This window comes from Plecotus auritus, assembly GCF_963455305.1.
Source record: "Plecotus auritus genome assembly, chromosome: 2".
NCBI lineage: Eukaryota > Metazoa > Chordata > Mammalia > Chiroptera > Vespertilionidae > Plecotus > Plecotus auritus.
The window spans coordinates 42,863,506-42,889,825 of NC_137771.1; the positions used below are offsets into that span (position 1 = coordinate 42,863,506).

Below are 26,320 nucleotides of genomic sequence, written 5' to 3' on the forward strand. Positions count from 1 at the left end.
TGTGTGACCACCAGCATGGCTTTGAACATTGCTTTTTTTAAAATTAAATTTTATTGGGGTGACATTGGTCAACAGGAACATACAGGTTTCATGTGTTGATTTCTAAGTTACAAAATCTGTGTATAGCTACAGAGCTATGATAATCAAAACAGCATGGTATTGGCAGAGAAACAGACACGCAGATCAATGGAACGGATAGAGAGCCCAGCTATCAAACCACACATATATGGACAGATACTTTTTGACAGAGGAGCCAGAAATGCACGTTGGAATAAAGATCTTCTCTTCAATAAATGGTGCTTGGAAAACTGGAAAGCTTCATGCAAAGGAATGAAACTGTATGACAGTTTGAACATTTCTGAGTCCCCGTTTCTTTCTCTGTAAACTGGAGGAAATGGCAAGAACATCATGAAGATGCACATAACAATGTGTAGCAACTAATCAGCACGTAGTAGGTGCTTGACATATGTCTTCCCTCCTGTGTTCATTTGTAATGCCTTTCTAAAAAAGGACTAGAAGCCATTATAATTGTCATTTGTTACATTGTGAGCTAAATCCATTACTGATTAATAACACTGAAACTCTATTTAAACCGCTCTCACAGAACTGTAACCCTGTCCTACATGGTGTCATGTGTTTTACAGATCACTGCTTTTGTCTCCCTCCCCCCACTTCTTTTTCTAAGGAAGTCCAGATGGGCAGGGATACATTCTCATAAGCTGGAGAGTCTAAGCCAGGGGTGAAAATCAGGCCTGCTTCACACGCAGATGATCTATTCATAACAAAAGCTGCCTCCTGGCCATTGCCCACAGCTGAACACTGTTAGTCTGAAGCCATCATTTCATTTGTTTCTGATTGTTCTGCCGTGTTTACATATCTGAAGTATTAGCCTGGTCTTTTATAGGAGTACAGGCGGAGGGCAAAGCCTCCCAGACCCACTTTCTTTCTGAGCGCCTTTCTTCTGTTAGTCCCTGCCTCCGTGTTACAAGCCATTTCTCTTTTATAGGAACTCATTTACATGGGGGGAAAATGTAAGTTGTTTCTTTTTTTTCTTTAACATGAGACTCAACAGTCTCAAAGAACTGCTATTTAATGTTCAGAAGAGGGGAAAGATGTCCCTAGATATCCTCTCTCTCTCTCTCTCTCTCTCTCTCTCTCTCTTCCTCTCTCCCTTCCTCCCTCCTTCCTTCTCTGTCGTATTAGAAAATTGCAAGGGATGTATTCCGTTCAGGGCACAGGAGGAGCTGGGCTGACTCCAGGACAATGTTAAAGAAGGTGCTATCCACCTCTTGTGTCCTTGCTTCTCATTTTTACAACCTTGTTTTCTCTTTTAAAAAAAAATGTCTTGGGAAGGGTATGGACTCTTGAGTCATATTTGAGTTTAAATCCTAGTTTTTCCCTGTTGGTAAGCCTGGGAACTTGAGTTAATGTCTCTGAAGCTCGGTTTCCTTCTCCATCAAAACTGGGTGTAACGCAGGCTTGCCCAGCACCTTAGGAAGGGGACTGTGTGTGCAAGTGTCCCACGTGGAGATGGCAGAAGGCTTCAGAGCACGTGCCACCCCAGCTGATGCCAGTGGCTCCCTGGAACACTGGCCTCATCCAGAATGGTAGGGCAGAGGGGGCCATCCGTCTGCTTGGATGCTGGTGCGGGTGCCGTTGATGTGCTGTCCCTGGCCACACAGCAGGTAGCCAGAGAATGTTGGGCTTCCCGTCCTCTTTCTCCGTCCCTCTTTCCTGACCCCTTCCCACCCAACCATCCCTACATGTTAACACTCTCATCAGTTTCCTTCCTTATGGAGCAGGTGTAAGGGATAAACTCCGTCAGTCACCCTGAGCACCTCAGCTGACATTCAATAAACACTGCTAAGTGTATAGCGCTTCTGCAGCCACTCAGTAGGAGAGCTACCCAAGTGTCTGTGCAGAGTTTCATCCTCTTTGTCCAGCCCACGTAGCCTGTCATCTTCGATTAGGCCAGAAACGGATAGAGAGTTCTGCCCAGGGGGATTCCTTAGGTCTAGACCTGGAGGGGCATGTCCCAAATTCCAGTGCTAAACCTGGGAAGCAGGAATGGGTTCTGTGGGGAGCACTTCCAAAAGGCAATGATGGATGCAGAGACACGGAAATTCGGAATTTCCTGAGAAGATGCCCTGGCGTACATCAGCCAAGGCTCTCTTTGCCTTTACACAATATGTTTTTAACAGGGGAAACCCCTCTGGTTTTCCTTATTCCCAGCGACAGATCTTGCAATGAGAAATCAGCCCATCTGGGTGATAGTGTTGATTCCCTAGAGCCGGTACAACCTCTGGACCCCACTTTAGAATTCTAGTCAAGATGGTTTCCACTTACTTTTTAAAATTAAATGCCTACATGTACTCCAGTTCATAAAGAAGAAGTATGCCTTGGCCAGGATGGAGGTGATGATATTAACACAGGCTGTATAGGTATTTCTGGGTCACTAAATGTACCAGGCACTGTACCAAGGCCTATGATAGACTGTGTCAAGTTCAATCTGTACAAATCTAAAAAATGCAAGAATGAATACACCAAGGATCATGGTCACACATCAAGTTAATATAGAACATTGAGAGACAAACCAGGAATTCTAGGTCTGATATGTATGAGATGATATCTGAGGCCAGACACTGGTATCAAAGCAAAAGGTCACAACAGGGGAAACAGAGAAACAACAGGAAGAGACAGTATCTGTGATTTAACAGGAAAAATCGGGTATCTGGTGGAGGCGTTGTGTAATAGGGTCCCATGCGCTTGTTGCAAAGGAGAAGGCTGTGTCAATCTTGTCTGCACCTGCTGGTCAGCCTGGGTGTGGGGCTGCCCCCGGGCATCTGCTTAACTGCACCCTGAGGCCTGGAAGAAGGAGCTGCTTCTCCTAACAGCTAATGCAGAATCAAAACGGTGTGGGCCAGGCTGGGTTTGAGAACCACCTAACAACTGGTACCATGCTCACTCCTGGGTGATGTAACAGAAAGAGAAGATATGATTCTGACGCTGAGGGACCAACTCACTCTGCAACATCGGAGCAACAGAGCCAAGGATCCACGCTGATGCATACTGCGCAGACAGAGCAGCCTTCCTCCTCACTGGCTCCCTCCCTTACCCACCCTCACCCCCCGTCCCCCGGCCTCCACCCTTACAGAATCCACAGAAGAGACCAGTAACTGTTTACCTACCATGGCTTGTTTGGGCTGTGAAAAAAACGCAAAATAAGATTTCACATCTTGGAGTCATAAGGCTCTTAGTGCTTTCAAAGCTGAAAGCCAGTCTGAGCTCCCTGGAGCCAGTCGGGCATGTGCACAGGGAGGCCAAGTGCGGCTCCTTGTCCGCAGGGGAAGGAAAGTTTGGGAAAACTTTAGGAAAGCCTCAAAGTTTTCTCGGCTATTCGGTCTCTCTTGCAAAGCAGCATTGGGTGCATTTATTATCGGTGAATAAGAAACGTGTGGATTCCATGTCTATTGTGACCACAGCTGGGTTTCAGAATGATGAAGAATGAGGAATCCAGGGTTTAAGGAATCCAGAAAAGTTTGAAAATAATTCAGGACATTGCAGACACTATTTGGCTGCCTCTCTCTATCCCAAATTCGGGGACTCTTTGGAGGGGGGTGACAGACCTGCTCAGTGCCCTCCTGCCCGCTCACCCGGCCAAGCCCCAGGACTTCTCTGTGAGCAGGTTTTATTGTTCTTATTTTGCTCCGATGGAAATAAAGAGATTGGGTTTCTAAGAAGGGCAAACCTGTTACTGGAGGAATCTTAATGTTTCAGAAACCTCCAGAGGTGAGGAAAAGCTCAGGAGCCTGAACGGTATTACCACTCACCACTAACAAGTGACTGGACATGTGTGATATTCTAGTATTGGTCGTAATGTTAGGGACATTGCTCTGTTAGTCAGAATTTTAGCCATGCCCTGCATTTGTGTGGTGCTTCAGGTTACAAAGAGTATTACATACATATTACATATTAAGTACACGTTACATACACTTACACACATAACATGTGTTTTGACAGCCTACACTTTGGAAGTACAGAGGGTTAAGGGAAGATGTAGGGAGGAGCACCTAACCCAGCATTGGGGTAGAAGTCAGGATTTAGAGCAGGGGTGAGGGTGGGGGGGGCGTCGAGGGGGAGAACAGCCAGCAGGCCATATAAGGCCCACGAAATCACTTGGTCTGGCCCTGACAAAGTATTAGGGGTGAGTTAGTTAAATGTTTGATCAAATATAGCAGGCTAATTTTTGAGGTGGTGATTTTATATGGCCCACGAATAATGTTATAAATATTCAAATGGCCCCTGGCAGAAAAAAGGTTCCCCACCCCTGGCTTAGAGAAAGCTTCCCAGAGCAGTGACTTTGAGCTGAAGGACATGTGAGGGTTAGTCAGCAGACGGTGAGAGGAATGCCTTTTAGACAGAGAGGAGAATTTATGAAGATGCAGAGATGAGAAAAAAAAAATGAGACACTTGGGGGGTTTCCTAGGTTGCGATGGGCTTTCTGCAGTGAAAAACAATGGTTGCAAAGGATAGGGAAAGGATAACGTGTGATTAGGCCAGACAAGTAGATAAAAGCCAGATCAGAATGGCCTCGTGTCATGGGGAACATCTAAAGGGTTTAAGTGGGGAAAATGATACAATTAGGTGTGTGTATTGGGATGATCATTGTGCTGGAGGTATGGAAGTTGGAGTCTCTGAGCCAGACTTGTGCAGGGGTGCAGGGGTGGAGGACAATATTTGAGGCAGGGACACCATCTTAATCACTGTTGCAATAATCCAAGCAAGAGGTGATACAGGGCTGGACTAATATAATGGCAATGGGGAGAAGCAGAAGAACCTGTATTTGAAAAATAGAGGTACAGTACATGTGACCTATGGTAGGCAGAAAAAGTCAAGAATGATATCCTAGTAGATGGGTAAATAGGGTACCATTCATTGAGACAGGAACCCCAAAACCAGAGTAGCCCAGGGAGGAAGGAAGGCAAGCTCTATTTTAAACATGTTGAGTAGACATTCAGTGTCCAACATAGAACCCAAAAGCAAGATCTGAGTTTGGGATAAATATCTGGGACTCCACAGCCTACAAATTATTATTACACACATGGGAGCAGATGGGCTGCCCTCGGGAGATGAGGTAAGTGAGATGAGCACAGAGGAGGCATGCAGAAGGGGAGAGGAGGAAGAGCCTACCAAAGAGACAGAGCGAGCAAGGGCTAGAGGCTGGACCGAACCAAAGACTTTGGGCTCCATATCTTTCCACCGTCCCATAAAAGAATAGAATTAAACTGTTTCACATTTCTTGAGAGCATTTATGTCCTTGAGTATACATTATACCACGTAGGACTCATACAGAACTCTGTGGTAGATAAGATGATCCCCATTTTTAGATGAAGAAACTGAGTCTCAGAGAGGCTCAAATGCTAATAAATGACATATCAGAATTGAAACCCAGATTAGTCGGACTCCAAGGACTATCTATGCTCACACTACTAAACCACATTCACTGCTCTACACATGCCTTCACTCTTTTGTAGAAGAGACAAATGATTCATTACATTTGAATCTGAAAGTGCAGACATGGAGGTGACTGCTTAGAGCCCCCATTCATAAACGGAATTCTCTGTGCTCTCTTTCTGTATTGTGTAGTGAGTAGGGAGTTGGCTGGAATGTGTATAAATGGTTTTTTTTCTAGTAAGATGATAGCACAGTCCATTTGGAAGGAGAGATGAGCCACCACGGAAATACTCGGTCCCACACATGCTTGCGGCTACCCTCTGAAATTCCCAACCTGGCTGGAGGCACTCAAAACAAAACCTCCTGCTCCCTCCCAGGACCACTGGCGCCTGGAGCCTGCCTCTTGCCCCTGCCAGAGGCTTAGGCCAACCTCCTGGGTGATGGGGAGGGGAGGGCAGAAGTTGATGGCGCTGGAGTTGCTCCCTGCTCTGAGCCCAGTCATCTCTCCCCAGGGAGGTGTGAGCAGGCGCCTGGGCTTTATCACCGCAGGGAAAGTCAGCCGACAGTAACACAATAACTCGGTTTTGGGTGAAACTCAGCCAGTGGCATCCATGCATGGAGCCAGGTTGGGCACACGCATGAAAAGAGGCAGGAGCACGTGGAGAGAGGCTTCTAATCCCTGCTCAACCACCTCTGATCCATTTGCTGACCCTCCTCACACCTGTCTCTTCAGCTGGAAGTGGGCTGTGGAGGTTTAACCCCACACCCTCACAGGGTAATTGTAAGCCTGGATGCAGATGTCCACTCACAAGTCACTGGATGTCTGATTTACTCACCAGCCCAGTGCTACACCCCAGTCTCTACTAGTCTGTAAACTTCAGGAGGACAGGGAGTATGTCCCTTACGTGGCTCAGAGGCCAATGTTTCTATATCTTTCATGTTTAAAACAATAGTTTGAATTAGTGTGTATCCAATAAATATTTGTGGAATATTTACCCAGCTAATGTAAGATACTGTAGATAGTAGCCATTAAATACAACCATGAAGGCCACAGTCAAGAAATCCTGCAGTACCCAGCTAGTGTGGCTCAGTGGTTGAGTGTTGACCTATGAACCAGGAGGTCACAATTCGATTCCTGATTTGGGCACATGCCTGGGTTTCGGGCTTGATCCCCAGTGTGGGGCGTGCAGGAGGCAGCCAATAAATGATTCTCTCTCATCGTTGATGTTTCTCTCTCTCTCTCCCCCTCCCTTTCTCTCTGAAATCAATAAAAATATATTTAAAAAAAAAAAAAAACCTGCAATAATCTTGGCCACAGGTCAGAGAGCAGTGGAGGAAAGTGGGTACTTGGAGAAGCTCCAAGAGACTGCCCAGTGCAACCCCATGAGCCCAGACCATGTGGGGGCAGAGTCCGTACAGAAATGGCTTGCTGGAGAGTTCTGCTTGACCAGCTGGGATGGAATGACTCAACTTTATGGAATCTTAGAGGATTTTGAAGTAAAAAAAAAGATGTTAACATCTCTAGTCCAATTTTATTTATTTTATAGATGAGGAAAAGGAGGTCTAGGGAGGAAATAAGTTGATAGTTCATAGCTTGGGTCCTGAACTTCCTTCTCTACTGTTTACTAGTTATTTAATCTCCGTCACCTTCGTTTGGTGGAGTAAGTATAACAATAGAACCTACCTCCTTGGGTTGTCACGAGTAGAAAATGTGCCAGTGTCTCTAAAGAGCCTGGAAGCTTCTTTGGCATAATAATAAGCCCATAATAACTTTAGCAATTACATTTTATTATTTCATTCTTATTTCCCTTTTGTTATTGACTGACTTAGAGAGTGGTTTCACTGAAGCTTTTTCCCGCCCAAGGTTGTTCAAAAATTGATTTTTTGACAAGCAGAAGGTTGTATTGATGCTAAAATACACCCATCCTTCAAACTGTATGCTTTTTTATTTAAAGTAAGTGGCAGAACTTTAAGCTAAGCCCTCATGAAAATCAGAATGCTTGTTCAGCTTCATGGCTCTGAGCCTTGCCCACACAGCCCTTCCTGCCCGATGCCCCTCCCTCTCTGCCTAAGGAAACACTTACTCCTCCAGTCCCACCTCTGAGGTGGCCACCTTGGGAAGTCCTCACTCTTTTCCAGGCAGTTTGGGCTCCTGCCATGTTCCTCTCCTACCTTACCTAACAGCTGGCTTATTTTGTTGTAATTTTTATGTCTGCCTGCTCAGACTAGGAGCTCCTTGAGGAAAGGACTGTGCCACATTTATTATTATTTTTATTATTATATTATTATTATTATTATTTTCTTTATTGTTACAGCCTTGTTGTCAATCTCAGTACCTGGCATGTACTGTGCAGAATGTTTTATTTCATTGTGGGTTTCAATAATTATTTATATTAAAGAATATGTCAAATGTCTGCATACAGTAACAGTACTAAATTGAACACCCATGTACCAACACCCATGAAAAGCAATATCATGAAAGAGAATATTGCCACTATCTTTGACATGCAAATTTTAACTATAAATGTTAACTATCTTCTTATTGTATTTTACTTAATATTCTAGCTCTTTGAAGCAATTTTGGATCTTTATTTGAACTTGCCCATAATAAACAATGCTCTAAGTTTATACCACCTGAAAATATAAGCTTTGTTTCTATATCCTCTTCTGCTTCATTATCAAGAATATTGACTCAGTAGACCAAGGAAGAATCTGGAGACCTCCTTGCATGGTTGCAAGGATATGGTCATTCAACCCAGTCATTTGACTGGCCCATCACACACGCCATATTTCAAGGAGAACTAAGGTTTACTTGGTATTTAACAGAAATTATCCGCTCTTTATATGTGATAGCTTATTTAATCTTTATAAAAATTCTCCAACATTCACATCATTCCTACCATTTTGGAAATGAGGAAACTGAGGCACAGGAAGATTGCCTTGTGTGAGATCCCCTATGAGCACAATACAGGAATTAAATCACTTAATCCCCATAAGAAAAAGAAACCAGAACTGGCTAGAATGGCCACTGGGAATAGAATCAAGATAGGACTTGGACTTAATCATGCTCTCTCCTTGTTTCTTCACAAACGTATTGGGGAAAACCTATCAAAAGTCTTTTGGAAATGAAGATTCCCTGACCTACTTGTGTTTAAGGCCAGGCTCCTTCCGTTTGAGTGGGTGCCTGTTGGTTCTAACAGCTCTTGCTTTCTACCCTTGAAAGACAAAGGAAGGATTCAAGTGGCAGCCTAAAATCATGACCATATTTTGGCAGAGCTGCATCTGGAACCTGTAGCGTGTGATGCCTGGATGCTTTGTATTTTTATCACGATGGGCATCTTATTTAACTCTCTGCCTCAGTTTACACATCTGTAAAATAGGAATAATGATAAAATCTTCCCTTAGGATTTTTATGAGAATTAAGTGATTTAATTCCTGTAATGCCCTTAAAATAAGACCTTTAGTCAGTACCCACTCAATCTTAGCTGTTGTTGTTGCCAACAGCACCATTATTACCGGGAAGCCAGTGTCCTGTATGGACACCTGTCGTCAGCAGAGCAGAAGGAACTCTCTTCTTCCGGGTAAGAGAGCAGCCTCCAGGCCAAGATAGCCATCAGCATGCAAACAGCTTTCACAAAAATATTTTTAAATATTTAGGTTGATTGCAGAGGATTAAAGCACTCATAAATATACAAATGTGCTTTCTTTTTCTCCCTCAAAACAAGTTGTGCTCCGTTCCTCCACGATCGCAGGGCCTGGGAGTGTTGGGAAGTGCTGTAGGAAGCATACCGCTGTGTCTTTGCTGCCTTGCTTACCCAGGATGTCTGATGAGAAGCATGTGACTCCAAATGTCTGAGCACAAATAGGAGTCCACTCAGAACTTGCTCTCTGGACAGAGCCAGGCAGAGCCTCCCACTGACGTTTCTGAGCAGCAGAACCACAATCTTCTATGAAGTCCTGCTGTTTCACCTCAACTGGCGAAATCCTCTAAGTCTAAGCTCATGTCCATTCTCTAAGAAGCCACCTAAGGACCACCTCCCTCCTCACTCCTGGTGCCCCTCCACATTCTCTGTTTTTCTCTACCATCCTGTGGACCACACTGTGTACGTGTATTTGTGTGTGTGTGTGTTTAAAATATGTTTTTATTGATTTCAGAGAGAGAGAGAGAGAAACATCAATGATGAGAGAGAATCATTGATTGGCTGCCTGCTACACACCTCCTACTGGGGATTGAGCCTGCAACCCAGGCATGTGCCCTGACAGGGAGTCGAACCATAACCTCCTGGTTCATAAGTCAACATTCAACCACTGAGCCACACCAGCTGGGCCACACTGTGTTTTGTTTGTTCATTTACTTGTGAAGCTCCCTCTAGATGGACAGCCTCTTGAAAATAAGAACTTAAATTTATCTCTGTGTCCCTAGGACCCAACCGAGGGAGATGGCATGCTATAGGGTGATTAGTAAGTGCTGGTAGAAGGAAGGGGATGTATCAGTTATGTATTACCACAAACATGCTAGGTAACAAACAAACACAGCATCTTAGTGACATACAATAGGACGTGTTTTTGTTCACACATCCCGATTCTGGTGACCTGGCCTTGTTAGTGGCTGGTCGACCAGGAGAGTTTGCTTCTCTTGTTTTTGCTCTCATATATGTGAAGTATCACCTGCAACGGCTGGGCTGACGCAGCTCTGTTCATGATTTTCCATCCAGCAGGCGAGCCTGGGCATGCTCATGGCAGAGGTAGAGGAGCAAGAGGAGGAGCAGAGAAACACACAGGCCTCTTGAGGGTGAGGCCTGGAAAACTGGCACAGTGTCCCCTCTACCTCATTCTGTTGACTGTAAACGACCAGGCTGGCCCAGATTCAAGAGGTGGGGACCCCACCTCTCAATGAGAGGAGCTGCAAGGCCACATTGCAAAGGGGGTGGATACATGGATGGGTGGAAAATGGGCATCGTGTTCACAATCAGTCCACCATGGAGAGGGAGCCAGCAAGGAAATGTTTCATTATTTTCTTCCCAAACTGATCTCTTTTGCTATCCTGGCATCTAAATGGATTTATCAGAAAGGTTTCCAAAGATGAAACCATGCCCTTCCTTTAGAGGGAGTGACTTCCCTCCCTTGAAAGCTGTTTAATAAGAAGCTAAATGCCATCATCATATAATCACTAGATGGGAGGACGAGAAGGCTCCTTCTAGCCCTAAAGGTCAATATTTCCACATACCTTGTCTCTCTTTCCAGATTAGCAAAGACCCGATTTTCGTACCAGGCGTCTGGGGCCCTTATTTCTCAGCCATGGTTCCTGGGTTCTGGCTGAATGAAGGTGGACAGAGTGTTACTGGGAAATTGGTAAGTTGACACTTTTTCCATTATGATCTGTAACGTTTTTACACCCATGACCAGCTCATTTGTCACACTACCCATACACTGAGTATCCGGAAGGTTTGCAGGATCCTAAATCAGAAGAATTAACTTTCTCTTAGTGTGCAGTCTAACCTATGGAGAATACGAAGCACGTGCTTGCCAGAGGAATAATGTCAGTTTGGGCGGTGATGACTAACCCATCTTCTCATCTATCTTTCACCCAACAATCCTTTCATCATGGCAGCAAGAGTGATATTGTATTCTATGAAAAGGACCGCGGCACTCCCCAGCCCAGATCCTTCCCTGGTTCCCCATAGCCCTGGGACATAGTTCAGACAGTTTTCTGTGTGCATCATTCCCTTGCGGTGTTTCCTCTCCAGTCCCACACCCGTACTTGCCACCAAGGCTAGATCGCCTTCCTCATGCCTTCCCCAGGACTTAGATTACTCCACTCCTCTGTGCCTTTGTGTGTGCTTTCCTCCTGCCCCAAGAGTTCTTTACCACCTTGATCGTTTTACTTGTCCTTTAAGACGCAACTCTACTTCTTATCACATCCTGTTATGCGTATTGGTTTACTAATCTGCCTTTTCCAGAAATCTGTGAATTCCTTAAAGGCAGGAATGCTTCTCTTTGTATCCAGCTCAGTTCTTAGAAGGTACTTGCTAAAAATTTGTTGAATGCCTACAGTTGTCCAACAGGGAAGACAGAGATCCAGAAACATGAACTGAGCACTGTGCCAGAGGTACAAGGCACAGAGTTGGCACAAAGCAGGGTTAAGAGACTCTTTGCAGGGAAGAAGGCATTAGTGCTGAGCCTTATATGATAAATAAAAACAAACGAGGAAAGAAGGGTCGGAACACTCTTCGAGGCAGTAGAACTGGCATAGGAACAAAGACATGGGAGCGAAAATAACAAGGCATATTTGAGGGTAATTGCATATAGTCCAGAATTTCATCTGTGGCATAAACTTGTCTTAGAAGAATGACTTACCATAAAAGAGAGTTGGGCAGGGACCACATCATAAGAATTCCCTGTGAAGCATGCTAAGGAATTGAATTTTATCTAGTCAACCAAGACCAAGGGGAACCAGTGAAAGGTTGGAAAAACGGACAGGAATGTTCAGATCTCAGTCGTAAAACCTCTGGCTAGCAGCGCTGAGAAGAAGGCCTGAGGACATGTGGCTGGAGGCAGGGAGGCCAGTTTTAGTAGGTTCATCCACAGACCAAAAGCCATGAGGGCATGGATGAGGACGGTGGTGCTGATGACTGAGGTAAGATGGGCTGGCCTCGGAGGGATTAGACCTGGAAGGCAAGAGAAAATGAGACTTAGCCTCACTTACCCAACCTCACATTTACATGTTATATTGAAATAATCTGTTTATGGCAGTGGTTCTCAACCTTTCTAATGCCACGACCCTTTAATACAGTTCCTCATGTTGTGGTGACCCCCAACCATAAAATTATCTTCGTTGCTACTTCATAACTGTAATTTTGCTACTGTTATGAATTGTAATGTAAATATCTGTGTTTTCGGATGGTCTTAGGCGACCCTGCTAGCGGTTCTCAACCTGTTGAGAACCGCTAGCAGGGTTGAGACCCACAGGTTGAGAACCGTTGGTCTGATTCCCCACCAACTCTTCTAAATTATTCAGTCAAATTAAAAGTGACCTGCCCAGCCGGCATGGCTCAGTGGTTGATCATCGACCTATGAACCAGGAAGTCATGGTTCAATTCCTGGTCAGGGTACATGCCAGGGTGTAGGCTCGATCCCTAGTGGGGGGTATGCAGGAGGCAGCCAATCAATGATTCTCTCTGATCATTGATGTTTCTATCTCTCTCTCCTTTTTTCTTCCTCTCTGAAATTAATAAAAATGTATATATTTTTAAAAAATATATGGATCTGATCCGAGAAGGAAAAAGACAAAAAAGAATAAAAGAAAAAAAATTTTTTAAGAAGTGATCTGATCCAGAGCTGGATGGAGATGCAAGTACCCATTAATATCTATTTCTCAGTGTATTGCTATTTTATGCTTAGCTGCCTCAAATTCACTTTCAGAGTCAGGTAAGCATAGGTGGTAGATGGCTTCCAAGAGCATATTCTCTGCCCTTGCTCTTGTGACAGGCTGCAGAGATGAATTAAATGAGTTAGACTCCCATCACTTCCTGGTTTTAAGGAGCTCCTTGTCTAGTAGGCAAGCTCAGTGAGTGTAAAGTAAATAACACCTGATTGGTCTTAATAACCAGTGCTGGAAATGTCCGGGAGTGAGACATCACTGAATGTCTAATGTCTACGGCACGTTGGGACTGGAGCTTTACATTCTCCTGTTTAAACCAGTGCCATGTATTTATACAGCTTTCAATGTAAATATCTGTTCCTTTTCTGTGACACATTGAAACCCATTACTGAAATATAGCCTTTTTTAACCTTGCATCATGGTGCCATCACCCTTAGCCGACCCAGAACTCATAGAGAACACAGCCCAGAGGCTTTTTACAACAAAGATAATGATCTAGTAAACCAAGTCTTTGTGCCAGATGCATTGTCCATGAAGCTGTCCATCAACAGGTTTTCGGAGATTTGGTATGCAAATTGAACATCTGTGTCAGTCTGGAAATGCTTTTCCCAGTATTGGACTCTGAGTTTGCTCTGTTGCTATGGATATAAGCCATCTTCATCCAAACGTTACGTTATTGCAGAGAAGGGTTGGTTATTCCTCCTTCCTGAGCCAGAATTTAAATAAAATTTGTAACCTCTTTACCATTAAAAAAACCCTCCCATAATAGTCCAGGATGGTGTTCCATAGGAGTCATGGGAATTGTTGGGCAATCTTTTTCTGGTTAGTTGATTGTGTACCATCAAGTAATCAGGCTGCATTTGTCGTTCCACGTTGGGCAGTTCTACATCTATAGTTTCCTTGGACATATGGATGAGGCATGATTGACTCATGGCTTACAGAGAGTGAAATCTTAGGAAATCTAAACACTAGCATAATAGGGTGAAATCTGAATCAAGAAAACAGACTGTCTGCTAAAGCATCAGTCCAGGGAGGGCAAGCAAAGAGATAGAAACAAAAAGTAAATGAGAATAACAGTGATGGTAATAGTAGTAACAACAATAATCGCACCTTACTGAGTGTGTTGTTTATCCACAGGAAGGATTTGTGTACATAATCTTGTTAATCCTTGAATGGTATTCAAATAGTCACAATGCCTGATATTTTGAAGGCTTATTTCCCAGATTTCATTCCAAGAGCTTTTCATGTACTATCTCATTTAGTCTCTCAAAACCCCTGTGAGATAGGAACAGATATTGTCCATGTTTATAGGTTGAGGGATTAAAAGCTGGAGTAGTAAGCACAGCCTGGAGAGATTACCGATGCCCTCACAATGGCCTTTTTACATGGTTCCCTTGCAATTCACCTCTCCTTTTCCTTTCCTTCTTCTCCTTTGTTCTTTTATGACAGCACATTGCCGTCATAGAGGACACCGTAAGAGGAAGTGGCATCTTTTATGTTTTGTTTCATATGCACATCTTCTCTCATATGCCATGTCTGAAAGTGTCTGTTCATTATTACATTGTCCCCAGTATATTCTAACCACAGTCATAAATACACCCTCTAAAGCAGGAGAGAGGAGAATGGAGATGAGAAGCGAAGCCAAGGAGGGAAAGGAAGAGAGTTTAGAAAAATAAAAATGATCTAAACTCTAGATTTGAAAAATAGATATTTTGTCTCATTTCTACAATTAAATACAGATCTTCCATCACAAAGCAAGTTCTTCATTCCAAGCATGTGGATAAATTGGTACTTTGCAAAAAAAATGTCCATCTGGTTAACTTCAGGATGAAGAAAAAATAGGATAGGATCTTTTCTGGCTCTGGAACCCTTGCTGTTTCATCTGACTGAGATTTGGAATCATTTTTTACTCATTTCAAGCTTGTGCCTCTAATATTTATTTCCCCTTAGAAAAGCACACACCCGCACCCCACAGATGATTGATTTCAGTTACATCAGTCAAGCACCCATCAAGGATTGTCTCGTGCTTGTCAATACTCTCTCCAGAACAGTTGTGCAAAACACATTGCTTTTAGCCCAGACTTTTTCCACAGAACTTAAACTCACTGCATCCAGATGCGGAGCTCATTTCCAACTGGACCTTGGCCATCTCTCTCTCCACGCACCCTTGCCTCTCGTACTTGAAGTCACTTTTATTGTGGGGGGTGTCAGGGAAGGAAGGCTACAGCAAGTTTCTAAGACACCCCTGTGACGACATTGGCTTTCTGGGATCATCACCTTGGGTTGGGGTTTACCTTTGAATTGTTTGAACCCAGAATTTAAATTTATGAACTTGAGCCACAGGGTCACAATGTAGCGGTTTGCCCAGCCTCCTCCCTAATTATCAATGCTAGTTAGCCTGGGGCTAACCTTAGGAAGACAGTCTGTGTGTGAAGAGCTTGCAGTATTCACAGTGCTGTATTAGTTATGGAGGTAGTGATTTCATCCCTTCCTTCCTTCCTTCCTTCATTCATTCATTCGTGATTACTCTGAGCCAGTCGAGAATATCATCACATGATTGCTGTCCTCTAGTAGCTTGTTATCTTATGGGAAAGTTGGACATACAAATGGTAGTTATAATTTATTACTGCGTATAACAGTAGATTGCACTGTCCTGCAGCCTGCTGGGAATATGTGTTAAGAGCCAAGCACTTTTAGGCTCCAGTAAGATGCAGTGTTTTATCTGATCTTCACAGCATGTGTATGTGTGTTATGATGTCAATTTTACTAGTGAATAAATAGAACAGAATAAACAGAACAGTAAGGGAACTTGATCAAGGTCTTTCTGTTGTAAGTGGGAGAGCCTGATTCAAACCCGTCATCTCCCGCAAGCCCCAGACCTTTCCAGAACTGGGTCTGACTTGTGTAGATATATGTTTCTGAGGGTTTCTTAGAGTTCTTTTGTATATTCCCTTGAGAAGCAATTATTGTTAGTGACTTTCCGTTCAAGCGCTGTGAAGCAAGTGCAGTTGGCAGGCTTTGTGAAGCCATGAGAGAGACGTACGCATATCAGTATTGACAGGATCTATGTGTAGACATAGGTGTGTCCCCAGCATTTCACATTAGCTAATTGGAATGACTTCATGGATACAGGGACCAACTGCGTAAACAAATGGCTCCTGGATCTCTCCTCCTGCCCAGGCGTTCACTATATATTTTTAAATACAGCCCAGATTCCTACACAGCCAATTCCCTTCTTGCTTCTGCTCTTTTCCTTTCTAATTCCTATGTCAGTTGGGGCTGCTATAACAAGGTAGCATAGACTGGGTGGCTTACATACAACAGAAATTTACTCCTCACAATTATAGAGGATGAAAGTCTAGATCCGGTATCAGCATGGCCAGAGCCCTTTTCCAGGTTGCAGAGGACCATCTTTTTGTGTCTTCACATGGCTGAAGGGGAGAATTCTGGACTCTTCAGACCCTTCTAAGGACACTAATCCCATTCATGAACTCTATCCACTCTCATGATCTAATCACCTCCCTAAGGCCCCAGCACCCAACACCATTATATTGCGATTAGGATTTCAATGTATGAATGCTGGGAAGATACAGACTTTCAGTCCATAATACCCTCTCTAATGATTGCAGTTTAAGCAATCTTTCTAAACCTAGATATGACCCCGTCACTCTTGATAGCTCTCCAATGATCTATGGAATAAAGTCCAATCTTCTTATAGTGATACCAGTGGTCCTGCGCACGAATCTGTGCATAAGTAGCTTGCTGCTGCTTGCCTGAGCTGGCTGCCCGCCCACCGCTGCTTTCCACCGCACTGTAGCTTGCTGCCCCACCCTCCTGCTGATGGGTCATTACCTTCATGGTGTAATGACCATTTGCCTATTGCCTCTTTATTGTATAGGCAGGATTTATTTTCACAGCTACTATTTACTGAGTGCCTACTATGCTAGGCACTGTTCTGAATGAAAAAAAAAAGTCAGTGACTAAAACAGCCTCTTCTGTCCCCCCTCCAAAAATCTGTCCCCTTGTCAAGCTTACAAACTAACAAGAGGAGACAGATAATACACAAGAACATGATAAAGCAATAAGTAAATTAATCTTATTTGGTGATATAAGTTGTTCAAAGTAATAGAGAAGGAAAGCTTGTGATTCAGCAAGCAATTTGCAATTTTAAATGAGGTCAAGGTAGACCTCATTGAAATGACATTCAAACAAACAACAAGGAAGGAAAGGAAAGCTGGAGAAGAACCTACCAGGCCTAGGGAACAACCAGTGCAAACATCCTGAGGAGGTTGCCTGCCTGTGCATTACAGAAATAGCAAGGAGGCCACACGGAAAGAGCAGAGTGAACCAAAACGAGAGTTGTAGGGAATAAGTTCAAAGAGGTACTAGGTGTACCGGTTAATAATGCAGAGTTTGTAATCAAAGAAAACATGGTAATTTCAAGAAAAACATCAAAAGTGCTTTATTCAAAGTAATGTCCATCACTAGCTACACATTTTCCCCATCTTTAGGTAATTTCTGGATACCGTCCCAATAGAACTTTTCTTGTTTTGAGGCAAACCATTCAGAGAGCCAATTTTCCACTTGTTTGTATGTTTTGAAGTGCTGCTCAGAAAGTGCATGTGCCATAGATAGGAACTAGTGGTAATCTGAAGGAGCAAGGTCTAGTGAATACAGCAGGTGGGTTAATACTTCCGAAGCAAGATCTTTTAACGTGTCTTTAACTGGTTTTGAAGTGTGTGGTGGTGCATTATCATGAAGCAAAATTACTTTGCTCTGTCTTCTGGCCCATTCTGGTCATTTCACGATCAAAGCATGGTTCAACTTGTTTATTTGTTGTCGGTAGTGATCAGTATTAACGGTTTCACCTGGTTTTAGAAGCTCATAATACACCACACCTTCCTGATCCCACCAAATGCAGAGCATTGTCTTCTTTCCAAAGCAATTTGGCTTTGCAGTCGATGTTGATGGTTGACCTGGATCAACCCATGATTTTGTGCATTTGGGATTCTCAAAATAAATCCACTTTTCATCACCAGTCACAATTCGATGCAAAAAAGACTTTCTTTTGTGCCGTTGAAGCAACATTTTACTGATGACTTTTCGGTCTTCCATTTGTCTTTCGTTCAGTTGATGTGGCACCCATTTTCCTTCCTTTAAAATCTTTCCCATTGCTTGTAAATGATTGGGAATTGTTTGCTGAGCAACGTTTAATCTTTCTGCAAGTTGTTTTTGAGTTTGACGGGCATCTTCATCCAATAATGCTTGTAATTCTTGGTCTTCAAACTTTTTCAGTTGACCTGGACGTTCTTTGTCTTTCACATCGAAATCATCACCTTTACAGCGTTTAAACCAGCGTTCACAAGTATCTTGAGATGGAGCATGTTCACCATAAGCTTCCTGAAGTATTCAGCAGCACTTTTCTTCAAAATAAAGTAATGAATTAAAACTTAACACAAATGCTCTTTTTTTTGGCACGAAATTTGACATTTTTAAGCATAAAAATATCTATGATGCTAACACCTTCAGAAAATTTGACATATGAAGTTTTGAAGCTTGTTGTCAATACAACAAAATAACATACATATCAAATCACATATATATCAACATATGTGTAACTCCATTTATTGAAAAAAATCTGTATTATTAACACTACACCTAGTAATCAGAGGGCACTGTATGAATTTTAGCTTTTATTCCAAGTGAAATGGAAAGCCATTGGAGACTAAGGAGCACAGGAGAGATATGATATGACAGGTTTTTAAGGGATCCTTCTGGCTGCTCCCTGCTATGTTGGGAATAATCTCTGGGGTGAGAGTGGGGGAGATGGAAGCAGGTGACCAGAGAGAGGCAGTATTCCAGCTATAATCCAGCTGAGAGGCGATGGCAGGGGAGCTGGAAAAAAGTGGTCAAATTTTTATTTATTTTGAAGATAGACACAACAGGATTTCCTGATGGAGTGGACGTGAAGTGTACAGAAAAGAGAGCGGTCCATTTTTGAAGGATAGCATTGTTATCAATGTAGAAGACTGATTAGATGTCAGGGAGGCAGGGGGAGGAAGAAGTCAAGAATTACTCCCAGGTTTCTGACTGTAGTAACTGATACACCCCCTAAGGTGAGCCTCCATTATTTATCTTCATCTTAATAAAGAGCACCATCATTTATATTTTATTAAAGCCAGAAAATTAGGATTAATTCTTAACTCATTTTCCCTCTCTGCCGACATCCAATCCATTACAAAGTCCTATTGATTCTAAGTCCAAAATATGTATTACCAGTTCATCTTTGGTTCTCTACCTCCTCTCCCAGCACCATTGGCCAAACCACCATTTCTCTGTCACAGTCTATATCAAGTGCATCTTTTGTACATGGCATAGAGTTGGGTCTTGCTTCTCTATAGTCTTGTAATCTCTGCTTTTTTAGAGTGTTTAATCTATCTACATTTAATTGTAAAGATGAATATGGTTGGATTTAGGTCTTCCATTTTGCTATTTAATATGCCTATTTTTTTCTCTATTTCTTCTTTTCTGCCGTCTTTTGGACTTATTGAATATTTTTCAATTTTCAGAATTTTATTTGCATTTATCTATATACTTTTTAGGCATCATTTTTTTTTCTTATGAGAAGTCAACCATCATTTGCTTTTTGTTTTTGTTTTTTTGTTAATTCTCAACCAAGGATATTTTTCCATTGATTTTTAGGGAGAGCGGAGGAAAGAGAGGGTAAGACAGAGAGAAACATCAATGTGAGAGAAACACATTGATTGGTTGCCTCCTGCATGCACCAGACCAGGGTCCGGCCAGGGAGGATTCTGCAACCAAGGTATATGCACTTGACCAGAATCAAACCCGAGACCCTTTGGTCTGCAGGCCCACACTTATCCACTGAGCCAAACCAGCTAGGGCTCAACCATCATTTGTATTGTTCTTCTGCTATGTACAGTATATTATTTTTCTCTGGCTATTTTTAAGATTTTCTGTTAATATCTGGTTTTTAGTATGGTGTGCTCAGGTGTGGTGGTCTTTGGATTTATCCTTCTTCCTCCAGATTTGAATTTATAGATTGCTGTTTTTCACCAAATCTGGGGAAATTTTAGCATCTATTTATTTAAATATCTTTTTCTACTCCATTTGTTCTCACTTGTTCTGCTGTAACTCCAAGTATACATATTTTAAAATGTTGGCTAGTACTCCACAGGTCCCTGAGGGATTCTGGGTTTTTTTTTTCTTCCCTCTCCCCCTCAATTAGATACTCTTTCTGTTAGGTCTGTTTTCAAGTTCATTGACGCTTTTCTCTGTTACCTCCAGTTAGCTACTAGGCCCATCCACTAAATATTTATTTCAGATATTATATTTACCAATACTAGAATTTTCTTCCTTTTTTGGCTTTAAATCTTTATTGTTGAAAGTTTTACATATGTTCTCTTTTTCCCCCATTGACCCCTTCTAGCATACCTCTGCCCGCCACTCCAGCCTTCACCACCCTATTGCCTGTATCCATGGGTTATATATATATGCATACAAGTTCTTTGGTTGATCACTTCCCACTCCACCCACTTCCCTCTGAGATTCCACACTCTGTTCCATGCTTCCATGTCTCTAGGTCTATTTTGTTCATGCATTTGTTTTGTTCATTGGATTCCACATATGAGTGAGATCATGTGATACTGTCTTTCTCTGAATGGCCTATTTCACTTAGCATAATGCTCTCCAGGTTCCTCCATGCTGCCTTGAAGGGTAAGAGATCCTTCTTTTTTACTGCTGCATAGTATTCCATTGTGTAGATGTACCACAGTTGTTTTATCCACTCATCTGCTGATGGGCACTTGGGCTATTTCCAGATCTTAGCTATTGTAAATTGTGCTGCTATGAACATAGAAGTGTATACTTTCTTTCTGATTGGTGTTTTGGGTTTCTTAGGATATATTCCCAGAAATGGGATCACTGGATCAAATGGCAGTTCCATATTTAATTGTTTTAGGAAACTCCATACTGTTTTCTATACTGGCCACACCAGTCTGTATTCCCACCAGCATTGTACTAGGGTTCCTTTTTCTCCACATCCTTGCCAGCACTTGTCATTTGTTGATGGTAGTCATAGAATTTTCATTTTTAGTAGTTTCTATTTCTTTGCTATTTTCTATCTCTGTATTAATTATGATAATATTATCCTTTACATCCTTAAGCACCGTTAAATTACCAGCTTTAAATTTTTTGTCTTCTATTCTAACATTTGTGTCATCTCAGGGTCATTGTTCATTAAATGGTTTTCTCTAAAGGTGGGTTAATTTTTCTATTTCTCTATGTCTAGTAATATAAGGTCATATTTATAACATTGTGCTTTGATATATTCTAAGACACTGGATTCTCATTTCTCTAAAGAGTATTGATTTTTTGTTTGTTTGCTTTAGTAAAGATAATTTATTTGGCTCAACTTGAACTCCAGATTTTGTCTCTCCTGTGCTAGCACCTTCTGAAATCCCTCTTGAGTTCTTTGCTGGGTTACTTATAATGTAATTCAGAAATCATCTAGAGATTAGTGTTGCATTTATATGCATAATGCTGAGCTCCCTTTCTATGGTTCCCACTACCTCCACCCTACTACTAGCTGCTATGGTTGCCTTGAACTCTGACCTCTCATTTCTTAGCCCGGAAGACTGCATATGTATTGAGTATTAGCAATCCTCTATGGCTTTGTTTGGGGCATGTCCTCAGGCAAAAATCTGTAAAATCAGGAAACATATGTAGTGATGTATTTTTCCTTACACATGTCTACTCCTCTCCAGCTTCTACCTGGTTTCGGTCCCTTTCCAGTGTCTTCAGAGAATTATTCAATATATTTTGAGCAGTGTTTATAATTGTTATCCTTGAGAGAATTTTTATGATATGAGCTTCAATCCATATAAGAAGTAAAACCCCTGAATTACTTCTTTTCAAGCAAATAGGATTACATTAGTACCCTGAGTCTTCTGTGTCTTCCATTGTGCTTAGAATAAAATCTAAAGCCATTGCCACAGCCTGCTTGATTCTCCCTACTTCCTAGCTCCCTATCCTCATTTCAGACATCTTTCCTACATGCTTACTCCAGTGGAGTCTCACTGGATTCTTGCCAATTCCTGACATATGACGCTCTACTCACTACAGAATCTTTGCCTTTTTTATTCTCTTTACTTAAAAATTGTTGATTCTTTTTTTTTATGTCTTAGTTTGAATTTAACCTCCAGGTTTTCCCTAAACCCTCTATTTAAATCAGTCCTTCAAATCACTAATCTCTCTGTAATTATTATACTTATTTATTGACTGTACCTATCTTTCAGTAGAATATAGTCTCCATTTGGACACAGTTTACATCTGTCTTAATTACAGTGAATCCCCTGTGCTTACTTACTAGGACTAGAACAGAGTAGGTGTTCAATTAATTCATTTGTTGACTCTGTAAAGAAACTTACCATCAAGGCCATATTAGAATATTGACATGCCCATCTTCCACTCACAGGCAGTGACTTTCATTTATCTTTGTATCCTGATTATTAGATTGGTGGTTGGCACAAGGTAGCCATATATCACATACTGTAAGTGAACTAATTACAAAAACGCACAAAGCAACCAGCTTTGATGGTGAATAAAACTGACTAAACTAGTTCTGCATTAAATCCAAATCCATCCACTTGTAAGTGAAGTTGTTCTACATAAAACTAATATTAAGTTGTAAAAAAAAAAAAGATGATATTTTCTTCCAGGAATGTTGGTTGTTCTTAGGTTGGGCTTTCTTCTTTCCTTAGATTTTCATGATAGTTTTAAGGCTGGGAAAAATCTCGCAAAATGTTTTCACTTTAAATTAAAAGACTAAATGAAGAGCTGGAATAGCTTAGATGAAAAGAAGTTACACTACAAGTAAATACTAGTGGCAAGAAGGCAGGTGTGTCAAGTGATGACCATTTCTCTGTGCCTAATGATTTCTCTATCTGCAAAGCAAGATGAAATACAGCCTCAAGACTCATGCATGAAACTGATTTTAATACAGAAAAACTCATCATGCAATAAGATGGCTTTGTCTTAGCAAAATAGAACCTAAAATTCTTCAACTCTAAGTTTGCCTTTGTTATGGGTTTTCCTTGCGTGTGAACTTTTTGCCAACAGTTTTAATATCTCAGGCATTGTAGTTCTCTGTGTAATTTTACCAACAGTTGTGTATTTGTCATGTTAATTTGTTCAATGTTTAACAGAGAGAACTAGACATGTTCTTGTCCATGATCATGCCCTGAGTCAGAACTGAACTCGGGTCTCAGGATTTCTTGTCTGTGCTTTCTCTGCAAGGGTCAAAACCTCAAATACCCGAAGCAGTCACACAATGCAAATGAATAAACAGACTTGGCAAATAAATATTTTTTCTACTCCCACAGAGAAATTTTTCTTTCAACTCGTACTCTAGGGCTGAATTCCATGATCCTTCCTTTGACAGAGAGAAGGGCATAGAGAAATAGATTTCCACGACAATGAAGCATTAGTGCAGTCCTGATGATACATTGATGAAATCTGTGTCTGTTGTTGGGACGTGATAGGGAGTGGTGGTGCTTCTTACAGACTGTCTGAGGAATCAGTCACCACTCTGCTCCAGCTGACTCTTGTCATAAGGGAGCATGGGTGGCCCGTATCTTCAAAAGAAACGCAAGTATGGATATTAAATAAAATCTCCAAATTTTAAAATATTGGCTCATTTTTAAAAAAAGCATTCTATTTCCCAAATAAAGTACATCTGTGGGCCAGATGCCACCTCATACTGACCATTTTTGATCACTGTGTTATACTATATTGCATTTCTATTCCTCCCATGTTCTAAAGGCAGATGCCACCTTTGTGAGGAAGGGCCAGAAATCCAACCCAAGTTATATATTGTAAGGTGGCCTCTCCCTCTTGATCTAGACCAGTGGTCTGCAAACTGCGGCTCGTGAGCCCCATGCAGCTCTTTGGCCCCTTGAGCGTGGCTCTTCCACAAAATACCACGGCCTGGGCGAGTCTATTTTGAAGAAGTGGCATTAGAAGTTTAAGTTTAAAAAATTAGGCTCTCAAAAGAAATTTCAATCATTGTACTGTTGATATTTGGTTCTGTTGACTAATGAGTTTGCCGACCACTGATCTAGACCCAAGAGCCATCTTGAAGATCTGACCCAATCCAGCCTGGGCTTCCTACCTAACCAAATAGTTGGTAGACTTTTCTGCCTACCCTTCTAACTGCTTACTCTCAGAGCTGAAATCTGAGAAGATGGAGGGAACAAGAAAATAGTCCTAAAGTTAGAATAGCTCTGTCTATATATTTCTAAGGCAAACCACTTGGCAAACACAGTGATTGTGGTTAAACTGGTTATTTTATTGGAAAACAAGTAACCACTAATGGGACACTGTGTTCTTCTATATTGTGCTAAATGCATTAGCGAATCAAACATAAGTAGAGAGACCAACCCTAGGAACAGGCACTCCAGGCTCTTGAAATGAATGCTCAGTTATTTGACAAACTGGCTTGGTCTTTGCTAATCAGGGTGGGCCTTTACTACAAGATGCTATGAAAAACAAACAAACAAAAATGCAGCTGACCATTTGCAATACTGTTCTCCCAGCTATTTTTACTCTTTTGGTGGTACCCCTTCTTTTTAGCAATAGGGGTTATGAATAGAAAGCCACCTAAATACCACCCACCACAACCTTTCCTGAAAAGCAAATTTTATTAACCCTATGTTACTGTTGTAGGAAATGAGGTTCTGAGAGGTCAAGTAACTTTTCCTACATAGCACAGACCATAAGTATAGACCATGAATTTGGACCCAAGCCTGTCTGTTTCCAAAGTGCATGTTCTTTCCACTAAACCACTGTTTTAAAATGTAGATTTTATTTGCATTCAGGTATGATGAGGTCAGCAGATCAGGTGATATTGCCACTGAAAGAAGTTTGTTACTCTCAGTTCTCAAGAGGAGGGAGCATGCCACGCCATGCAGGGCCACACGTGAAGCACCGGGGTTGTCCTGTAGTCTGGTACCTGGCCCTAGAGCGATGAGAACAGGAAAACAGTGGTCCATAGATAAGGTGTGGGGAGGTGGCCTCTGGATTAGTTAGTTTGCATAAAAGGCATGCTCACAGGTGAGCTGAATACTTTACTATCTCTAGGAATTGGCTAGTCCTGGGAAAGGCTGCCACTCCAGGATAAATAAAGCCCCAGATATCAGAGCATCAGGAATATAGAAAATAAACCTGGGCCAGTGTGCTCAGGTTAGAGCATCGGTCCGCACACCAAAGAGTCGCGGGTTCAATTCTTGGTCAAGGGCAGGTACCTGGGTTGCAGGTTTGATCCCCAGCCCTGGTAGAGGTGCATGCAGGAGGCAACCAGTCACTGTGTCTCCCTCACATACATCTATATCTCCTTTCCTTCCTCTTCCCCTCCCTCCCTCCTTTATACTGTCTCTAAAAATCAATGCTGAAAAATATCCTCAGGTGAGGATTAACAATTATATATATACTAGAGGCCCAGTGCACGAAATTCGTGCACGGGGGAGGGGGCTGTCCCTCAGCCCAGCCTGCACCCTCTCCAATCTGGAACCCCTCGAGGGATGTCCGACTGCCCGTTTAGGCCCGATCTCACAATCCAGGACTGCTGGCTCCCAACTACTCGCCTGCCTGCCTTCCTGATTGCCCCTAACCGCTTCTGCCTGCCAGCCTGATCACCCCTAACCACTCCCCTGCCAGCCTGATTGATGCCTAACTGTTCTCCTGACAGCCTGTTTGCCCCTAACTTCCCTCCCCTGCAGGCCTGGTCACCCCAACTGCTCTCCTCTGCAGGCCTGGGTCCCCCCCAACTGCCCTCCCCTGCAGGCCTGGTCCCCCCCAACTACTCTCCCTTGCAGGCCTGGGTCCCCCACAATTGCCCTCCCCTGCAGGCCTGGTCACCCCTAACTGCCCTCCCCTGCAGGCCTGGTCCCCCCCAACTGCTCTCCCCTGCAGGCCTGGGTCCCTTCCAACTGCCTTTCCCTGCAGGCCTGGTTGCCCCCAACTTCTCTCCTCTGCCAGCTTGGTCACCCCTAACTGCCCTCCCCTGCAGGCTTGATCACCCCAACTGCCCTCCCTTGCAGGCCTGGTCCCTCCCAACTGCCCTCCCATGCTGGCCATCTTGTGGTAGCCATCTTATGTCCACATGGGGGCAGGATCTTTGACCACATGGGGGCAGCCATCTTGTGTGTTGGAGTGATGGTTAATTTGCATATTACTCTTTTATTAGATAGGATAGAGGCCTGGTGCATGGGTGGGGGCCGGCTGGTTTGCCCTAAAGGGTGTCCCACATCAGGGGCAAGAGGTCTGTGGTCGTTAGCAGGCTGGCCACGCCCCCCGGCGACCCAAGCGGAGGCCCTGGTATCTGGGATTTATTTATCTTCTATAATTGAAACTTTGTAGCCTTCAGCAGAGCCAAGCCTCCTGCTCTCTCCAGCTCCATGGCTGCAG

At 42.8% G+C, this 26,320-nt stretch overlaps 1 protein-coding gene across 17 annotated transcripts in view; it reads left to right on the top strand.

Annotated features, from left to right (window-relative positions):
• FGGY (FGGY carbohydrate kinase domain containing) overlaps positions 1-26,320 on the top strand; it is a 420,488-nt gene that overhangs the window by 261,619 nt on the left and 132,549 nt on the right. For 14 of the 17 annotated variants that reach the window (XM_080655847.1, XM_080655856.1, XM_080655850.1 and 11 more), the window contains one exon: positions 10,699-10,806. The exons of the other annotated variants lie outside the window; for them this stretch is intronic. In XM_080655847.1, the coding sequence (XP_080511973.1) occupies positions 10,699-10,806 (108 nt within the window). The remainder of the gene's footprint in view (positions 1-10,698; positions 10,807-26,320) is intronic. 17 annotated transcript variants of the gene reach the window in all.